Genomic DNA, 20,555 nt, shown 5'->3' with positions numbered 1-20,555 from the left:
ACGTGCAGGTGGAGAGCAGACGGGGCACTTCCAAGCCCAGTCCCACTGCTGAGCTGCTCGCCTGAGCGAGCCCCTGAACGCAGAGGGTCAGTGCTAGCTGGCGGCGATGCTTTCCACACGCCAGAAGCAGCCAGCACGTGCCCCAGCCGCACAGCAAACGAGCTTTCTCCTCCTTCCTAAACACATCCCCCTCTTCAGCTCCCCCTGAGCCATGCGTCTGCCCCTGTGCCGTGCTGTCACTGCCGAGATGCGTGGCGCCAGCTGGAGCACGGCTCTGCCAGCTCCCACCCCAGCCCCAGCAGCTGCAGGCGGGCGGCCTCAGCCCCCTCCCGCAGACACAGCTACGGGACAGGAGCGCAGAGCAACGCATCTCAGCTCGGGAACACCCCCAGGCCACGCTGTGCACGGAAACCCAAGGAGGTTTTGCCACCTGGAGCAGGCTATCCTGCTCCATCCCGCGCTGTGTGATGGAGCCAGCGTTTTCTGAAGGGGATAGAACGAGCTCAGAGAGTGGCTGAGAGCACGAGTGGAAAATTATCGGGACAAACCGCACGCATCCTGGCTTCTCCAAGTACTCCTAGGAAGACATTTAAGCAGGTGAGGCCAATAGCTGCTATCAACACTCCCATGTCTCAGCTGCACTGGACGAGCACTCAGGCTGGGAGTCCACAGAAAGCATCCCTCACCTCTTGGGGGTTAACGCTAGAAGGGAATTCAGTGTTTAACTGAAGCACCAGCTTGGATTAATTATTTCAAATGGTTTACTTAAGAAACAGGAATACACCAGAGGAACAGAAGCTGCACCTGTACCGCAGGAACCCACCCAGCTCAGCACAGAAGCCAACAGGGCAGCTCCACCTCGTGGACGGGCTCTACTCACCCCCACTGCCTTCACCACCCTCTGCAAGAAATGAAGCAACTGAGTATAGGACAGTAAAAAGATGGTGTCACACTACGGGTTGAGGCTGTTACAGCACAGATCTGCAGGCTGCAAAGCAATGCTGAAGAGGAACTACAGCCTGCTGGCTACGGAGGCACAAGACAAAAGCCCTCCGAGCTTCAGAGCCAGAAGAGGGCTCACCAATAAAATCAGGTTGCAAGGGGGCTCCAGAGGCCAGCAGCTCAGCGTGCTCCCCACCCCTGCTCCAAATTAGATCAGGTTGGGCACGCTTACACAAAGCACTTTGGTCTGTTTGGGTCCCACCATCTAGGCCTTCAGCTGCCACTAATTCCAAGAGTTCATTAAAACTCGCAGGAGCTTGATGCATTCCAGTTAGAAGCAGTCCTGTTAATTTATGAATGGATTTAATGAGCTGCTGTGTCACCACCAAGACCTTGCTGGCAGGAAGCGAAACAGCAACAGAGATTTTTTTTTTTTTTGGATCCTTCTCCAGGCACAGAAGCACAATGCAGACGTCTCTGCGGGGTCCCTGAAGGCTGCAGCTACGTGACCCGACCCATGCCAATCCTGCATCGCAGCGGTGTCACACAGGGGAAAGGAGGCACGACATGGATCAAGTGGCAAGAACAGCACGTGTGTGTGTGTGTGTGTGTGTGCAGAGCAGCAGGCTTTTGGTTTATTTCTCTAGGAGTTTTATTTAACTTGACAACATGCGATAAAAGTGCAGAGTTCAGAGCCACGCACAGCGATAGGCTCCAGTTGTTCTTCCTCTCCGTCGGTCTGTGGCAGCAGCAACGTCGCTCGGGGAGCAGGAGAGCTGCTGCCTGCGAGCCCCCTGCAGCCCGTGGCACGGAGCCTGCGGCAGGAGAACAGGCAGAGTTACACACATCGGGCCAGGAAACATCGCTCGCACAAAGAGGAGCTCAGATGTGGCGATGCCCAGGGACAACACCAAGAAATAAAATATCCTGATAGCACTGCCCTGGTGCTGATTAGAGAGCTCCCGTCACTGCTTTTGCTTCAGCCCAGACGTTGTCGGAGAAGTCTAACAGCTCAGCTGCTGAGCCTCCACAAAAGGAGCAGCATCAAAGGATTGCAAAGGGAATCCAACTGCAGTTACGCCTCTTGTGTGCCCTTCATTTATTTCCTCCTGCAAAATAGGGGCTAACAGCACTTCCCTGCACCCTCGCAAAATGAGGGAAAAACATAACCTGGTGGTTTGCAAGAGCTTTCACATCCTCCTCTGGAGCTGCAGAGCGGTACTGCTATCATAAACTTGTCACGGTGAGATCCAGCAGTGCAGTCTGTATGGTGGAAACAGCCTGATCTGGCCACCCCCCAGGGGCCTGCCTGCAGCGCTGGGGCTGTGCCAGCAGCCCAGGCACACAGAGGGGCCAGAGATCCATACGTGCAGGAAAAATGTCCACACAGAGCTCCTCTGTAGGCTCACATCGCCATTTAAAGAGATTTCTCCTCCCTCCTCCAAAAATATTTTGAGAGCACACATGCACGTTCTGTGCCTTGTCTTTCCCATTCATACATCAAAGGTGCCACAAACACGAGAAAAGGGAAGCAGCGCACAGATTCTTCTTTAACTCTTTCTCTGTAGGAAAGAACTGCAAGAGAACGCAGACCCCGCACTCTTTTGACACGTTTTTAACTTTTCACCAGCCAAAGCTCAGGGCTGGAGCTGGATGTGGCCCTCACACCCACACAACACTGACCTGAGGGCAGCTACTGCACCCACACCTTGTCCCCAGGAGCTGAACAAGACCTCGAGGCACACGGGGTTGTTACCTCTGAACAAGGAACTGGATGAGACATTTCCCAAGGACCCCACATTACAACGCCCGCAGAGCCTCCAGGTTTCTTCCTTGCCACTAGAAATACAATTAACAGCAGCAAAAAGTGCATTTACCAGCTGGTGAACATCCTGCACAAACAACAGAAGGCGAACAGGCAATGGACTCTTATTAACGACCCACTGCAGATAGAAATGACACTGGCAAATCAAAGTTACCCCCGGGCAAGGCTGACACCCTGCTCAGCCAGACTGTGCAGCACTGGCTTAGCTGAAGAGCGATGGGCAGCCACAGAGCGGGGACAGGCAAGGTAAGAGGCAGAGCCCTTCTGCCACGCCTGACACCCAAACCCACCCTTTCCTTCTCCGCAGGACCCTTACCCTACACCAGTGACCCTAACCACAACAGGAGCACGAGCAGGACTTGCTTTACACAACCATTTTGGGCCCAACTCTGGGAAGCTGGAAGCATGCACACCAGGAGATCTCCTGGAAGACCGGACAAGGGAGGCTCTGTCAGAGAAGCCCTTCTTTCCCGCTGCAAGAGGTGAGCAGGATTTGGACTCCCTCAGGCTGAGCTGCCCCGAGAGCCAGCGAAACTCCTCATGCTTGGGACATTTGCTATTTCTGTCATTTACCAGCACACAACAGCTCTGAAACTTCTGGTGATTCAGAAGAGCTTTCCGATCACCCGTACGTCTAATTTACAGCCCACACATGCCAGGCACTGCATGAAAGAAGGAATTAACATTGGCACATTCAGGCCACACAACTCAACATAAAGCTCACTTCAGACCCTGCGCTTCAGTTGATTAGGGCCACGAACTGCCCTCCTGCAGGCACAGCCACCTGCTGCTGGGGCCACCGGCTCAGCCCCTTCCCCTCCTGTAGCTCCTGAGCGAATCCACCCTGGTTGCTTCAGGAGCTGGGCAAACAGAGCAGCCCCAGCTACTGGGTCCCACCAGCTCGCTTCTCCCTTCTTTAAGCATCCTCCTGGAGCCCTGGGGGCACAAAGCATCATTAACTGGGAATGAGAGGCACCTGCATGCGGCTTTAGCTCCAGCACCTGCACATACATGCAAGCAGGAGAGAAAACACCTTTTCCCCCGGAGCTAACCCCTGCAGGGCTCCTGCTTGCCCAGCAAGCCTTTGCAGCAGGAGAAAGGTGCTTCCTACCCGGCTCCTCATGGTCCAGCAGCCCAGCCAGACGGGCTCTGGCTTGTAATCGCCATCTGCAGAGGGGCACACAGCAGGCAAGAGGAGAAGAGGGTGAGAAATAGGCAAGGATTTCCTCCTGGCACAGCATCTCTGGGGGCAAATGTTCTCCTCACACTGGTGCTGTGCCTCTCCCTCCAAGCAGCCGTGATGGCACCGCACAGCGGCCACATCCAGCAGGCCGAGGAGGTTCCAAAATCACCCGGTACGTGAGAGCTCCCCAAGAGCAGGGAATGGCCAGCAACAGATAGGAAATCCACTGGCCTGCCTCCAGGTTGTTTTCTGTCGGATCGCCTTGCCACACAGACTGCACACCCCCTTCTGCACCACTGCCTGGTGACTACAGAGCACGCTGAAGTGACGGGTGAGCATGCTAAAGCGATGGGTTTAGCCATTTTGCTGGTTTGAGAAGTACTTCCAGATCCTTCTGGATGAAAAGCAGAGTTAAAAAATATATATATTAATCTCATCCTTGCAAAACCATTTTAGTTTCTTTCTTTTGATCTCGCATCAAAGACTTTCAGGATGTGCATAGCATTACGGATGCCAGTCAGCAGCTCCAACCCAGCCATTTCCAGGATAGGTGGGGGAAAAGACCGTGCATGAGGGATTTCTACATCAGGTCTTGCAAGACTGGGGAGAAGCAGGGGTTCCTCCTAACAGGCAGGACTTGTTAGGAGAAAGGGGTGTTTTTTCTTGTTTTGTCTTGGTTTAAAGACACCCAGCAGCACCACCTGCACTGAAGGAGCCCCCAAAAGGCTCCAGCACAAGTGTTTGATTCGGACACGGGCTGTGCCACGTGGGAGCACTCCAGCAGCCACAGTCTGAGACCCAGCAGGCCTGGAAAACCACCTGAAGACCAACAAGTGAGGCTCCAACAGCCCTGCTGCAGACTGATCGCTCACCATTCATCCCTAATAAAGGAGCAGCAACCAGAGGGAGCCCCGCAGCCCCTCTGGGACCTGCACATTTCGCTCCTTGCCTCTCCCCCGGCAGACTCCCGTGCCCAGACACCGACTTGCTCTCAGTGAAGAGCTGGAGCTTGCTGCACTGGGAGGAAGATGAGCTGTGCAAGTCAAATGAACAACGCACGCTGCTTTTCAAGTTGCCTTTTCATCTTTTGATGCCAGATAAAAGAGAGAGGAGCCATCTCGCAGGTACGCAAGTGTTCCTAAATTGAGCACTGAACAGCAGAGGCTCAGGACGCAGCCACAAAGCTGAAAACAATCCCCACACGCAGCTGAGGTGTGCCAGCCACAAACACACTGAGCCTGCCAGCGAGGAAGGGAACAATCCTGTGGCTAAGGGCCCCCCGCAGCCTTACCTGGGGTCCGTTCCCATCTCCCTCCCCGCACTCAGCCCCCGTTCAGAGGAGCAGAGCGCACCTCCAGGCCTTACAGGAACCCGAACCACACCGCAGGTAACCCGGTTGTGCTGGGAGCTCCTCCACATGCCTCATTCTGAGCCCTTGTACCTGTTACAGAGCAAGAGCCCATCTTAACCTGATTTAAGATCTTTGAATCAAATAAAGGCAGAAGATGCGAGCTCGGAATGCTGAGCACTGCTTTATTTCTCATTACCCATACAAGCACCGCACGCAGCGCACCAAACGCAGACGTGAGCGGTTTGCTCACCTGCAGAAGACAGGATCCCTCCCACCTTCCCCCTCAAATTACGTGCAGTGGTTTTCTTGTTTCTGCAGCGTGCTACCTGTACGCCTTGCTGGTGAGGATGGGGGTTATTACAGCACAAACGTGAGCCTACAGGCAACAGCCTCACTTCTTTTATAGCTCCCCAGGTGATAATCTGAGTTCCACGGGGCCGGATCACAGGTGGATGCTGGTGCACTCCACTGGGCCACAAACATGCAGAGGGCTCACGTTGTCCTCGTGGCAATTCTGTGGCAGCCCAAAAAACACCACAACCACCACAGAACAGACGTAATGGATAGGATTTTTCCCCACCTTCCGTTTCATAACGCTCTTCACACAGAACACACCAAGATGCCACATTCACACAGCGCCCGCTAATTGGCATGGAAGTGCTGAGCCAAAGCTGCATTTAATTGCCCATAAAAAAGCTGCGTTAAGAAAAGCAATGTTGTTTTCACTTCAAAACCATGAAAAGTATCACAAGGAAATACAGATTCTTGGGCTTCCAATAAGGAGAATGGGAAAACCACAAATTTCAATCACGCTGACTTGTGTAACAAAGGGGTAAATAGGATTAGTTACCCCCGGTACTTACTGGTACTTACTGCAAGCGCGTCAAGAGTTAAACCTAAGAAAAATAGGAGGGGTCTTTCAGAAGCTAGCTGTGCTATTGTTATTCACCCCAAATCATGCCCCACCTCCAAGGAGCCTGCATTTGGGCATGTGTTAAGAGCAGGTGGGGTCCGTCTGAGTGTTGTCTGACTTTAATGGCAGCAGGAGCTGCTAAGGGCAGCAGACTTCCCATTGTCCCAGCCCCACCACACCTTTCCTGATTCAAGCAGGCAGCTTTTAGAGCATTTTTGCTGCTGCTCGGCCAAGCCTGGCTGTAGAGCTGTTTCCTGCCATCCCTTCCCTTTCCCGAGCTGCTGCTCTCCCTTGCCACAAGCGCCCATCTGATGCCCCAGAAGCCACCCCAGCACCACCTTTCTTTTCCCTCCTCCCAGCCCGAAGACGCCAGTGCAGACGTCTGCTGGTGGCTTTGAAGTCAGCAGGAGCAGGCTCGAGTCGCCTCCCTGCCCTCCCCGAGGTTTTTCTTGGCTCGCCTCCCGCCCCGCTGAACACCAACCACCTCCCCAGCACCCTGGGAACGCACCACAGAGCTCTGCAGGCCGTCAGCTACCCCAGCCCTACACAGGGAGCAGAAGCAAAGTGCCCACCAGCTCTGCCCACCGCTGGCAGGGGCGAAGGCACGAGGAGACACCAGGGCTGTCCCCAGGGGCACCCCTGGGCACCAGGCTGCAACCTCAGGCACAGAGCCCTGCAGGCAGCGTAACCCACACCCCACAGCCCCCAAAACAGCCTGCTCCCTCACCGTGTCCCACTGCCTGCGGTCCAAATCTCCCTCTCTGATCTCCTTTCAGCCAGCTCGCCCTCACAGACCACGTCCACCTCCACTTTCACAGTGATTCCAAATCAACAGTGACAAACCCAGGAACTGACAGCTCAGGAGCAGACCGTGTCACCTTACCCGTGCTGTTCGCCACCTCCTGCATGGGACAGAAGCACGCCGCAGGAGAAACGGGACTTCTCCGAGCCGAGGGACCCCAAGGAGGCCTCCTGAGTTCAGCAAGGCTTTCCCAAAGAGCGCTGTATCTGAGAGACAAAGAGCCTGGCCATCCTGCACGGTCACAGCTTTCTGAAGGGACAGCTAAGGTGGACGGCAGACTTCCAGGCAGGGCAGCTCCTCAGGCCTGGGTGAGAGGCTTTAGCCAGGCAGCAGATCAAACATTTCAATCTTTTGGTACCTTCTGGAAGCCCCGTGCACTCCCAGCTTCCCACACAGCACCAATTACTGCAGGAGAAATGCCTCCTGGGGGCCAAGCAGCTCAGGCAAGCACACAACAGCAGCACACCAGCGGCACCCCTCGTCCCGCAGGGTGCAAGGCTGTGGGTGCTCCCTGCTCCTTCTCACCTACACTGAGGACACAAAGCCCTGCTGAACGCAGGCGTTTGTCAGTGCCACTGCATGAACTGTGATGCGCTCACTGCAACTCTTCCCTTTTAGACCCAAGGTGACTGTACCACCTGCTATCAGTCAGAGGGAGCCGTGCAACACGAGGCCAAGCCCAGCAGAGCTCGCTCATGTCCAGTTAAAGCTCTGGGCCCACTCCCACCAATTCTCCTGCAGCTCATCTCCCAGCCCCACCACTGGCGAGAAGCTGTCTTGCTTTCCACGCTCTGATGACCGCGACTCTTTGCTCTGGTCCTTGAATAGTCAAATGCTGCTTTGTTTTAAAGCTTCATCTTTGGCACGAGTGCAGCACCAGATGAGGAACATAGCAGGTCTTGTCTAGTTAAAAACGAGATGTGATCTAGGAGGAAAGTAATGAACAGCTCGTGGGAGGCAGCATTCACTTGGAGAGAATCAGAGACTGCTCGTCTCCACCGTGACCCACCCGCTCCCTCCTGGGTTGAGCAGCCGGACCGTGACACCGATGGGGTGGATGGAGCTAGGTGGCCCCTGAGGACCCTTACGAACCAAATTATCCTCTATTCTCATGAACCATCCTCCAACACACAGAGGATCTTACTGCTCGGTCTCAAAAGGCCACAGGAAGGCTGCCGGGGCCAGCCACCACCGTGGAAGTTGCCCTGCACCAGACCGCCTCGTCTAGTGGGCTGCTCCAAGAGCGAGCACAGCTAAGGACAGAGCAGAAGTTCAAAAACTGAGCCAGGATTAGAGAAACACGTGTACTTCCTGCACATCAGGGATTTTGCAGTCTGATTTTTAAGGAAAAGCTGCTTATGTAGTTGTATTCTGCATATATTATTCAGATGCTCTCCCTCTCCCCGTAACTTTAACCAATTCCATCAGACACGAGGAAAAGCGCAGCGTCAGATACCAACAACTCTGCACAGCGAGAGCCAAAGGAAATGAGGCTCGACAAAAACAACCCTGCTTACAAAACAATTTAAAATAGAGGCAACCAGATCCCACTGCCAGGGGGATTCCTAGGAGGTGATTTTTCAGGCTTCAAGGGTGAGACAAGAACGGCTTCCAGGTAATGATCCTCAGCCAGGAACCCCCGTGCCAGGGGCAGGAGGATTCCCCGACACTCAGCCCGCTCCCTGCAAAACCCAAGGGGAGCTGGATCACGGGCACTAACTCTTCTCCAGAGGTAAATGCATTGCTCCAACAGGCACGTGGCCTCAGGCGCAGCATGGACAGGCTCTGCAAACCCCCATGGGCTTTGTAAGGACCAGAGCCAGCACGCATTTTCATACATTCACGTTTCCTCAAAGCGTTATGGCAGTTTCAGGCACTCCAGAGAGACAAAGGGCTGAAATGGACTGCCGCTATACGCACGGATAATCCTGTTATTCTATAGAGAATATAACACGGAATAACAATAAACTACTCAAAATGATTGTAAGATCAGTCCTAAAACCGAATGGATGTCTGGCTCATCTCTATTCCTCTTCAAGCCTTCTCGTCTGTCAGTGCTCTTGCTGCATGAAGCTTTCATCTCCCGGGCAGCCTAAATTTACTCGTGGCCAGTCTCTACCCCCCTGCTCCCGTGCTAACCTTGCCCTTTAGCTTCAGCAGTCGCTGCCCCTCCCCGCCGTGCCCCTCTGATGTATTTATAGCCAGCAGTCACGCTGCCTCTCAGCCTTCATCCCGCAAGCTGAGCAAGCCAAGCTCCCCGGCTCCCCTGGCGGGCCGGGCTCCCCAGCCCCTGACCACCACGCTTGCCCTTCCCTGCACCTGTCACAGCCCAAATTCCTTCCCTGGACACAGGCAAGCAGCACCACACGGCACATTCCCCAGCAGGGCCCCCAAAGGCCTGGCACAGCAGCGTGCCCCCATCACCGGGGGCTAACCCCCGTGACCTGCCCCTTCCTCAGGGGCACCAGCTGCAGCCAGCGCAGGTTTCCCAAGGGCCAGGGAGCCGTGCCAGGGCTCTGAACAGTCTGTTTGGGAGCATGCTGGTGCTGCAGCTGAAACGCTACCCCAGCATTAGGGGAATAGCTTTGTCCTCTCAATTTAGCAAGCAGGAGGGCGGCGAGCCCTGGGGCTGGCTGGCTCTGTCCCACACGGAGCAGAGGGCTGGCCGCCACACAGCCCGCACACACCATGGCCACCGCTCTTGCCCAGGGCCCATCCCAGCACTTAAACCCCACGGGAAGTCAGGTTTGGGCAGAAAGCAGCAGCAGGGGCTCCAGTCCACAAGGCAGAGGGGCATGCCAAGGGGACATTCCCTGTGTATGCAGGCTTTCTGCTCACCTCTGACCACGGACACCGAGCTGGACAGACCCCCAGCCGGACCCAGGGAAACAAACCTCTGTCCTGTTTAGTCCAGCACGGGGGCTCTGCTGGACATGGGCACTGCTACCTGGGAAGGAGTGAGACACATTCGCAGGGAAACCTTGGTGCTGATTGCCACAGCAGTTGATTTCTTCCTGTCCTGAGCACCAAGGACAGAAGCTGCCGTCGAGTTTGATCTCTCCCAGCTCAACCAGCGCCCAGCCCGCACTGCTGCCACCAGACAGGTAGGAGCTGCAGCACGATCCCATAGAGCTGCCACGCAGAGGCTGGAAGGGCAGGCACGGCTGCTGCAGACCGACCCGACCCAGAGGGCAAAGAGGCCGTCAGCTGGAGCTGCTGGGAAGTCACAGCTTCAATGCCTGCAGGAAGCTGGACATCCTGGAGCCAAAGCCCTGCTCCTTCCTAAGCTTACGGCAGGAAAACCCAGCTAGTAGGAGCCCCACAGCACTGGAGTCCAGCACTGCAGGATGGGGCACATCCTGCACATATAGTCTGAGCCCAGCGAACCTTTAGCCCTTCCTAAGGCAGCACTTCTCCCCACCCCAAAGCAATCAGAGGCTGTTTTTGCTAAGTTTGCTTTTGCAGCACAAGCACACAGGAGGAAAAGGCACACATCATTCATCTTCTCATCACCCTGGCCCCCAAATTCAGCAGCTAACAGCTGTCTGGAAACCCTTTACTCTTTTCTTCTTCCCAAGACGGCGCAGTCTCTCTCTGCGCGCACTAAATATTCAACAACACGCACACCCACCAGATTAATGCACCAACCCAAACCCATGCACATCTGCTTCTTAAATGAGGGCTTCTTCCACCGAATCCCAACCCAAACAAACACGGTACAGAGAACAAACGGGTGCTTACAGCGAACAACCACTCATCAGCTGAAGTCACTCGAATGGATTCCACTTTAAACGAAGCCTGCGCCATCTGTTCTACCCCTCAATTAGAGAAACCCAAAAAATATTCAATACAGAGTTTGAGAAAGCCAGCTAATTTATCTAAGTTCTACTTCTCTTCAGCTCAGCCAAGCATGCTCTTGCAATGCCTGATATGCGGACAGAGATAAGAGTGGAAGGCTGCCTTCCCTAGCACAATTACGAGCTCTGTCAGGGGAAATAACATTTCCCTGCAACTCTTCACTATATATTTCATTTTTAAGAGCGTGATCCCTCTGTAAGTAACAAAACCCATTAGGAGCTAAAAGAATCGAATCAGCAGTCCTGCACAGAAAAGCGAAAATCAGCACTGGGACACAGCCCTGGGGCAAAGGGATTGTCCCATGCAAGGGTGAGGTGAGACCTTCCCCTTGGCCAGCACACCTTGTGCAGTGAGTGCCCCAGATGCCCCAAAAGCAATGCATTTCACCCAGTTAGGTCTTTACTGGGACCCCTGCCCGTTTTCACTCCAAACGAGCCTCTCCTACCATTTTTCGATATGAGAAAGTGCCGAGGAGAAACTTTCTTCAAGTAGTGGACCCCAGTCCTGGGTGTATAACAGCAGTGTATAAAAAAAAGCCTAAAAATGCCAACAAAGACCATGCCTTACACAGCTCAAATCAATTACCTGAGCAACTTGAAGCCCTCCCTGTAGAAGCAGAGCAGCAGCAAACGAGGCTCCTCTCAGTGCAAACTGATGTCTCTCGAGATGCCCTTTCTCTTTGTTTCACTGATGTTTTCCCACCGATAACGTGCAACCCCCCTCGCACAGCCCTCAGTGGGCAGCAGCCACAAATCACCTGGATGTTCTCCCAGCTGCGGGGTCTGGAACCCCAAACCAGCCTCCCTCTGCGAGCACACCAACTGCTAGGAAATTCCCGGCTTAAACCTTGACCAAGGAAGCGTAGTTTGACACCCCAGAGGACTGCTTTAGGGCACTGATGCCGGGCCTCCCACTTTTAGGGCTGTTGCACTCATCCATGAGCTGATCAGGTTGCCCTCCAACAGCTTTGGGTTGTTTCCTGCATGCCAAGCAGCTTCCACTGCAGTTGCTTGTTGACAATTATGAAAAGCAAAAATGCAGCCGTGCAGAACACATTGACCAAGATACAGCATCCTTACCATCAACATTTCCATTTAAAACAGTTGCAATTAATCTGAGGGTGTTCTGCTCCAACAGACACACAACCTGCACAGTCAGCCTCTCCTTCACTTCTGCGTGAGAGCACTCCAACAGCTCCCAGGAACGAGCTTCACCACCACGCCTGTAGGAGGCTTTACTCTCAAATTTTCCTGGACCTACCATGAAGTACCAAAACCTCCCGGCCCTCCCTGTACAAGGGGTAAGTAGCCCACTAGCTTTGGGAAAGGACCAGGACAGGACTTTCCCAAACCACAGCTGTAAACCCCTTCCAGTGAGGAAGCCCCATGGCAGCAGCAGGACTTCCTTACTAAGGGCTGTGGGGAACGAAGCAACGTGACAGGGATAACAGGGCCGCGGGGTTCCACATCCCATAGCTCATGCCTGTGGATGCGAGATGGTTACGTTCAACACAACACAGATTTGCTCATTACCTTTCCTCAGCAAGCTGCAATAAATCAATTGTACTTAAATTACCCCTGGACAGTAGAAAAAACATCTAGAAAGAACTAATGACAACATGAAAAAGTAGTGGCTGGATATGCACGCTTTTTTCAGCTTTACATACCGTTTTTTATAGGGCAGGAAATCATCAACACTGCCAAGCAGTGGGATGATCAAAGAGTCCCACAGGTGAAACAAGGTAGACAAAGAAATCGGGACAGCACAAATTGCGAACACCAAGAATAAAGCCAATTGGCTGAAGTGTTACTGTTATGCATCCTTGCTATCACACCAGTTATTAACTACCAAGAAGTGGGACACGGCCGGTTGACTCAGCGTAATTACCAGCTCACAGGGCAGCGTATCAGAAACATGCTGTACAGCTTCCACTTAGATCAAGCATCACTTGCCCATGAAACTTCTGACTGTAATTAAATCCCATCTGACGAGCCTTACCTTGTAATTGCTGGAATTGACCCAGGAGGTGGCCAGTCCATCAACCATTTTATCCAGCATAGTCTGATCGTGTTCGAGATCAGCTGACTTCTGCTTATCTGAGAAGTAATCTATCAGCTCCTGACCAACCTGAAGCCTCTTCCCGACATCCTTCTGCAGCACCTGCGCTAAGCAGTACTCCATACTGGGCTCCATGGTGTCTTAGAAACACAGCACCAGCAAGAAAGCTAGAGGGCAGGCGGTCCGACAAATCCCTCTTCGAACGGACACAGGAGGTCGCCTCTTTGTTCGATGAAGGTTACGGAGGGTCTGGGTTTCAAAGATGCAATTCTGAGAATGGCAACAATGCACCATGTGTGTGTGAACAGCAGCTGACGGGATATTAAAAGTCCAATTTAAATAACTAGCAATAGAGGAAGCAACGAGCAGTGCCGTACTGTTGGGTCTGCAATAATTCCCAATTCAGCAGTCCATTCTGAAAGAAATAAAAAGTATTACAGGTTAAATTAAGAACGGAGGAAAGAAAAAAAAAAAAAAAGACAAAGCGTGTCACAAAATAGGTTACTCGTATACAGCTGCGAGGCTGCGATAAGCTGGATACAAGCAGCACTGCTCTATTTTAGGGCATCAGACGAGGTAGGTCAGGACAAAAACCTCTGGTTGTGCTTCACACCAGCAGTTACCCACCCAGCAGTTCCCTAGAAGGAGCTTTAGCGACAGGCAGCAAATCTGGGGCTTAACTAAGAGCTGATTAGTAATCAATATTCGCGCAGCTACCACCATCAGCGCCCGCCCACGGAGGTGAGGACAAAACCCTCAGGCAGGTCACTGGGAAGACACAGGAGCCTTAAGGAGTGAAAGCGGGGAGCCGTCTGGGTCCTGCTTTGACTGCTGGCCTTCAGCCATCCATGCCCTCGCTGGCCTGCACGGTACACGGCCAACGCTGGGCTCGGGGGATGCACAACGAGGGGCTCAGGGTGCTCCCAGGCTGAACCCTGCCCTGTTGTAGCCCAAAGCAGGGCCTGGAGTGTTTTTGCTTTTGTTAAAACAAGCGTGGCTGGATGACTGGAGCTTGGTTATGCTCCCCAACCTCAGAAGCCTCTCCTGTCCTGGGACTGCATTAGGCACCCAGCTGATGCTTTTTTTTTTTTTGGATGCGAGGTCAGGGTCCCTCCCTTTCTGCAGCCACACAGCCCTCCCAGCAGCACCACGCTGCTTCCCAAAGCACTTCCTCTGCGCAGGTTAGCTCCTGCAGGAGGGGGGGGAGATAGCGACGCAGCACGTCTTTTTGTTTCCCAGCTAATAATACCCAGAGCCAGAAGCTGCCCTACTTTCTTTGTGCGCACAAGGAAAGCGGGTCAAGCCCCGTGCACGGGCAGGGGCTGCGGAGCACACAGCTGGCCCAGTAAACAACTGGAGGGGAGCCGGAGCCACGCGTTCACCGACTGGAAGCGCTGGGGCAGCGAATCTGAACGCCTCCTGCTTGAGCAAACAAAGCCCGTGATGAAAAAAGTGGCTGAGACACGCGAGATCCCCAGGCTGGCAGTGCCGGAGCCGCTCACCCCCAGCCTCTGGGGCCGCACCGGAGAGGCGCCAGCCCCGGCACAGCTCGGAGCTGGCCCGAGCGCCCGCGGGAGCAGCCCCCAGGTCCTGCAGGGCCGATGCAAAGTGGCTGTGTGCAGCCAGGGAGCCGCCCGGCGAGCCCTGCCACCAGCCAGGAGGCTGCTTCGTGCCCCGAGACTGAAATCCCAGCAGAACCTGACCTTCCTGAGCGGCAAGGGAGCGGCAGCTGCAGGCAGGCAGGGCTGGAAGGCAGCGCCGCCAGCTCCCTGCGAGCACTGCCCCGACCTAGGGGTGCCTGCAGAGGACACCCAGCTCCCCCGGATCTGCAGGGATCCAGCTCCCCACGGCAGGGCTCAGCGAGCCTCCCGAGGAGCCTCCTACCTGCACCTCGGACTGCTGGCCCCTGCCCTGCCCTCCGTGAGCACGGGGAAGAAGTCCCCTGCCTGCTCTCAGCATGGAAATGGGGAGCTTGCTTAAACTTGAAAATTAATTCAGGCTGCAGCAGGGTGTGAGCAACTTCATTACCACAGAATAGCCATTTTTGATTAACTTCACACACAGGCAAGCCCCAGCAGATCCAACAGCTGTATGAGCGGGCCACAGCGCCATGAGAAAGGAACACCCCGAGTTTCAGGCCTTTCTTCTAGGTGGTTTCCATGTACGAGTACCTGAACTCTGCTGAAGAGCACAAAGGAAGCTTCTCAGCAAGCTAATTTAAACAAATTTCTCCAAGAGTTCCTCATTTTTTAAAACATGTGAAGGAAGACAGGATCAAAATCACCCTGCACTACAGAAGAAGAGGCGTGTGACCTGGACGTGAGGACTGAGCTCTAAAAAAGATCCGCTGCGTTGTGGCACCACCTTCAAACACCTCTGGGGGAGAAGAGCACGAACACAGGTCCCTCTCCCCCTGTTAAGCCCTGAGAGCTTGGTGCTTACCCAAAGCCCCCGCCAGCAACACCGACATTTTCCACCAAGAGCTACCCAGCACAAAGCCAGCAGAGAGGCTTAAGGTTAATGCGGGCTTGGAGCTCAAAATGGGGAGTGTAAAGGAGAAAGCTGACACCGGCTGCACAGCCCCAAGTTGCTCAGCCCCGATACCACCACCCTAACGCCACTGGAGCTGGTACAACCCACTGCAAGGCAACTGGCTCGGCGTGGGGAACCAGCCAGCTCAGGCAGTAACAAGGAAACGCTCGTTACCTAAGATGGGGCAGCATTAACCGGGGTACCCAACTCAATGAACTTCTGGCTGTGCGTAGGAAAACCCAAACTGAAGCTGCGTTATTTGTAACGCCCAAGTAAGGCTTCATCTTCGCCTACCTTCACAAGAAACTGCATCTTCTCGTGCTTGCAGAGGGGAAGAAAACCTGAAAATGTTTAAAAAAAACCTGCAGCACTGCTCTCCTGGGGGCTGGTCTGTACTCAGCTCATCAACAGCTCTGCAGTTACACCTCCCCTTCCCTAGATATGCAAACAGCAGCAGAAAGCATCTGCTGTGACAGCCTCCAAGCCTTCAGCACTTTGTTGTTCAGCCTCCAGAGGTGGCAAGCACACCAGCAGCTGTCCCACCTCGCAGGGACACCTCCCAGCGCTGGCAGAGGGGCCCCCTTTTGTTCACCTGTCTCCACAAGTGGGAGATGATCTTCCTTCAGTGCCCAGGGTATTTCACAACCACTCTGCTGGAAGCTTTCCTGGGTCTTCCCCCCCTGCACCAGGCACACTAAGGAGGCTCCTATGAGGCTCTGCCTGGCACAGAACCACCTCCAGCCCCAGGGCTGTAAGGCCCCTGCTGAGCAGCAGCTCTTCTTCTGGCCCGCTGCGGTCTGTGAAGGGGCTCAGCCGGTAACTGAGCCACAGCAGCACGCGAGGAAAACCGAGGAGGCAGATCTCCAGAATGAAGACGTCTGAAAGATTTCCAGGGCTTAAGCTAAGACCTCGCAGCCCCCCTGCAATCCTTCCACGACAGATGCTAGGCACGAAAGTTGTCTTCCCCTGGCCTGGTAAGATGAGAGATAAGCTTCAGGTCGCAGGAATTCCTGTATGCCTCCACAAAAAGCCTGCACACCTGACGCAGAGCTGCTCCTGCAGCGAGGCACCCACCTGCAGAACCCCCGCAGAAATGAACCCACAGCAGCCCCAGGGCACTTGCAGGCTGAAGGCCTCAGGGTGACCCCAACGCCCACCCCAATGGCTCCTTCGCTCTTCCAGAGCAAGGGGGAAAACCAGTTTCATCATCCTTTGTTTTGCTAACACAACCCCTCTCTCAGATTAGTCTGGTTTTAATTTTGTCTGAGGCCAAGGACAAGTCTGGAATGAGCTTTCCAGGTCTCCTTCCTTTCGAAGGGTCCAAGTGCTGAGATGCAGCTGAAAATCCCATAAGGTCAGGAGCTGCCCTGGGCACGCCCCTCCTGTGGGCATCTCAGCCCCAAGGCCTGAAGTGAAAGGCTACCAAAATCAGAGCGCACATCCCACCGCCCGGCTGCTCACTAGGAGCAGCTTCCCAGCACGCAGCACAAGCCTGAAACCTGCCCCCGTACTGCAGCAATGCCAGCCCCTCGGCTGCTGTCACCCCTGATCCTGAGGACGGGAAGCATCTCGGTGGAAATGAAAGAAAAAAAAAAAAGGTGGGAGAACAGCAGGCATTGCACAAGCAGGAGCTGGGCACTGCCTTTCCCAGACTCAGGGCAAAGAAAGGCCCCAGTGGCAGTGGGAACCAAGGGCAAGCCAACACCTTGGGGAAAGGAAAAGCCCTATTACCACATGCTGGGTACGGGATCTGGATAATCCAGTTCCAAAGAGCTCAGCGGGTTTGCGATACAAGCGCCGTACCCCACAAGGCCTCCGGGAGCTCGCTACCCCCAGGAGCCTCTCGCTGGGTAGCGGCACGGAGCAGGGAGGGAAGGCTTTATGCACAACCCAAGCCAGAACCACCCTGGAAGCTTTTTTTTCCCATAAACTGCTGATGATGATGCTTGCCTAACAATTCATTTTGCTGCCTGGCTCCTCGGGGAGCCAGCTGAGCAGAGGTTTAAGTGACAGAGCCAGACAGACCAAACGCTAAACACCAATTGAGATCAGAGCTCCCGGCAATCACCTCTGGCCTCTCACACCCCAGAACCCATCTGCTGCCCTTCTGTAACTCCAAGGGTCAGCACTCATCCGATGCGTTTGGGGATTTTTACTGCTAGTCCTGCCAAAAAGAGGCAAAAGCGAGCTCTCATGTTTACAACAGAGCCAGACACCAAGGGCAGAACGCCAGGGACCCTGCGTGGCTGCTGGGCTGCCCAGTGCCTGGCTGTGCAAGGACTCTGCTGGCTCACACTGGGGCTCCAGGTAGCAGGTTGGCCTGATGGACGATACCCAAACCACTGGAAGGGTTGGAACGAAATGAGCAGCAACCTGCAGCACCCAGCGGGTCGATGGAAATGCAGAATGCGAGCACGGAACAAGATGAAACCCTGGGGACAAGCTGCAGCTGCTCTGCACGAGGCTGCCACGAACAGCAGCCCTTCATCACGGCAGAGCCGAACCCCTCAGACTGCTTGTTTACAACTTCTTCAAGTCACAGCCTGAACAAATTAACAAGATAAATTGGTTTTGTGCATTAACTCAGCTGCAAAACCCTTTTACACTCGGCAGCATGTTTAATGCACGGGCAGTTATGCTGGGAGGTGCCCTGGCCCTGTCAGGATGCAGAGGAAGCTTTGGCCACAGGAATCGAGGAGGAGGCGTTAGCAGCAGCAAGCCCGACCCCGAGGCACAGCAGCCAGATCTCAAACCTTGGCCTGGACATGCTGGGAGTTAACAAGAGGCTCGGTGTGACACAGGAGCCCGAGCCAAGTCATCCGAGGCCAGCTGGGTGCCCGAAATGGCAGCTCAGTCTCCACAGGCACGCCATGCTCCATCACTGCCCACACAACGAGCAGGGAGCTGCCGTTCCCTTACCTGTCCCAACACCTTATGCCCAGTCCAACTCAGGCTTTTTCTCATGATACAGCACACCTGGCCCCATCACTGAGGTTGCTGAGGTAGCACCGACCTCCTCATGCTGTAACCCACCCCGGGGCAGCCGGACCTGCTGCCAGCTCCCATCCTCCAGCTGCTAACAGCCCTGACTGACCGGCCCCACGGAGAGGGGAGGGCTGATGAACACATGGGAGGAGGGCATAAATCATTTGGGTTGGACGTTTGTTGTTTAAGTATCTGGCGCCCACAACCCTGCAATTGCAGCTCGGATTTAAGATTCCTACAGGACTTCAAAGATGAAATATCTGGAGGAATTAAGTATCTGGAGGAGCAGCTCATTCTCTGTAGGCATCCTCTCCAAACGTCCCTCTAGGGAATGTCACATGAGGGAGAGAAACTTATTCCCACCTCCCGAGCATGCTGCCGCCTCACTTTTAGCACCGTCTCACTGTTATCACCGAGTGAGGCAAGGCCAGAATGCCCCCACGGCATTTTTCTCCTTGGAACACACATTTTTGAAGCTGTCTGTCCAGCCCCAAGCATTTCCCAAGCACATTGCAGGCATCAGCATAGAAAAGAGATCCTATTTGTGGTGGTCATCGTTTTTGTTAAAAAAAGGCAACAAAACAACACGAAAACACAGCAAAAGGATGACAATACAACAGCGGCTCGCCCACGGTGACACGGTTAGGCACCGCTCCGTCCCTCTGGCAGCTTCCATGCCCCATCCCGCTCACCGAGCGCAACCCAGGCTCTGCCCAGCCGGGCCCTGCGGCACAAAGGCAGCTCCCACAGGGCGAGCGGCGCTGCCACAGCCCGCAGGGCCCGGCCGCCTCCCCACGCTGCGGCCCCAGCCCCGGGCCCCCTCCCCCCTCCCACCGCCCCCCCCCCCGCGCTGCAGCTCCCACAGGAGGCGGCCGGGGCCTGGCCGCGGGGCTCGCGCAGGGGCCGGGCCGGGCCCGCAGCCCCCCCACACCCCCCCCACAGCCCCTCGACGAGGCCGCGGAGCCCCCCCCAACCCTCAGAGCCCCCTCAGCGCGGTCCCCCCCGGTCCCCCCCGGTACCTGGCGGCGGCGCGAGGCGGGGCGGGCCCGGCGGGCTCAGTGCCCGCAGCGCTGCATGGCTGCGCCCGCCCCGCCGCCCCGCGAAGAATGGGGACCCGCCGCGCCTGCGCCAGCCCCGCGCGCACTGCGCCTGCGCGGCACCGCCCTCGCGCCTCTAGAAGGCTCGGCCCGGCCCGCTGCGCGCATGCGCTCCGAGAGGAAGGGGGTGGGGGCCGCGCCCCGCCCGGATCATAGAGAGCTGGGGGGGGGGTGGCGCTCGCTGCTGCTCTCGGTGGTAAGGGGGGGTGGTGAGGTCAGCGCGCGCAGTGCGCATGCGGAAGGGCGGAACCCGCGGGGCGGGGGGGCCTCGCTTAAACGCTGCTTCCGCTTCCGGGTGTTGTTGCCATGGCAACGGCCGCGGGAGCCGCGCGGGCGGGGCCCGGCCGCAGACCCAAGGCCCAGCCCTGGCCTCGCCTCACGGCCCCACGCATGTGGGGCGCGTTCGTTCGCTCGTGGTAATAAAAATAAAAATAAATAAATAAATAAATAAATAAATAAACCAACACATGGCCCCTGCACGTCCCTCAGCACCGCCCTGTCTCACACCATAACCACCAGGCGGGGGGCGTTCCTCATTTCTTTATACTCCTGGTGTTGCAGGTTCAGCCCCACAGCCCGGTACTCCATAAAGCGGCGCTGAGGCGCAGCTGGGTGGGCTTAAGGACCTCCTTCTCTTTCTTCCTAAATAAAAACTGCGCAGGAAGCGTAACTCTTTATTCTTCCCTTATGTCGCAAGGCTTCAGGCGACTAACGCATCAAACTTGGAGGCTCCCCTGTTGCGAAATAGCAGCCTCTCGCTGCATTTTCTTCACAGCTTCAGTGTAAAACAGGCAGACTCTGCACATAAATAAATTCCTTTGTCATTTAATCAGCTTCAGTGTTTCGGTGTTTTTGTTACTACATCACCATTTCCCTGCAGGGACTTTCAGGATAGCTCATGCCCCCGTATTTAAGATAACCCCATTGTATTTAAGATAACCCAATTGTTCCATGAGCAGCAGGACGAATGAGGCCTGGTTTCCTACAGATTTGGGTTCTTTGTCCCTCT

The 20,555-nt window shown here is 55.1% G+C and overlaps 1 protein-coding gene across 11 annotated transcripts in view; it reads right to left on the bottom strand.

The window, feature by feature from the left end:
- CLASP1 (cytoplasmic linker associated protein 1) overlaps positions 1-19,586 on the bottom strand; it is a 147,693-nt gene extending 128,107 nt beyond the window's left edge. For all 11 annotated transcript variants that reach the window (XM_084289009.1, XM_084289012.1, XM_084289016.1 and 8 more), the window contains exons 1-2: positions 19,469-19,586; positions 12,873-13,347 (exon numbers count right to left, since the gene is read on the bottom strand). In XM_084289009.1, the coding sequence (XP_084145135.1) occupies positions 12,873-13,067 (195 nt within the window). In that variant the 5' untranslated portion in view covers positions 13,068-13,347; positions 19,469-19,586. The remainder of the gene's footprint in view (positions 1-12,872; positions 13,348-19,468) is intronic.
- Positions 19,587-20,555: the final 969 nt, after the last annotated feature.

This window comes from Netta rufina (assembly GCF_964035555.1).
Source record: "Netta rufina genome assembly, chromosome: 6".
Taxonomy (NCBI): domain Eukaryota; kingdom Metazoa; phylum Chordata; class Aves; order Anseriformes; family Anatidae; genus Netta; species Netta rufina.
Note: the sequence above shows the minus strand (reverse complement) of the source record. Positions and strands in the feature narration are given on the sequence as shown.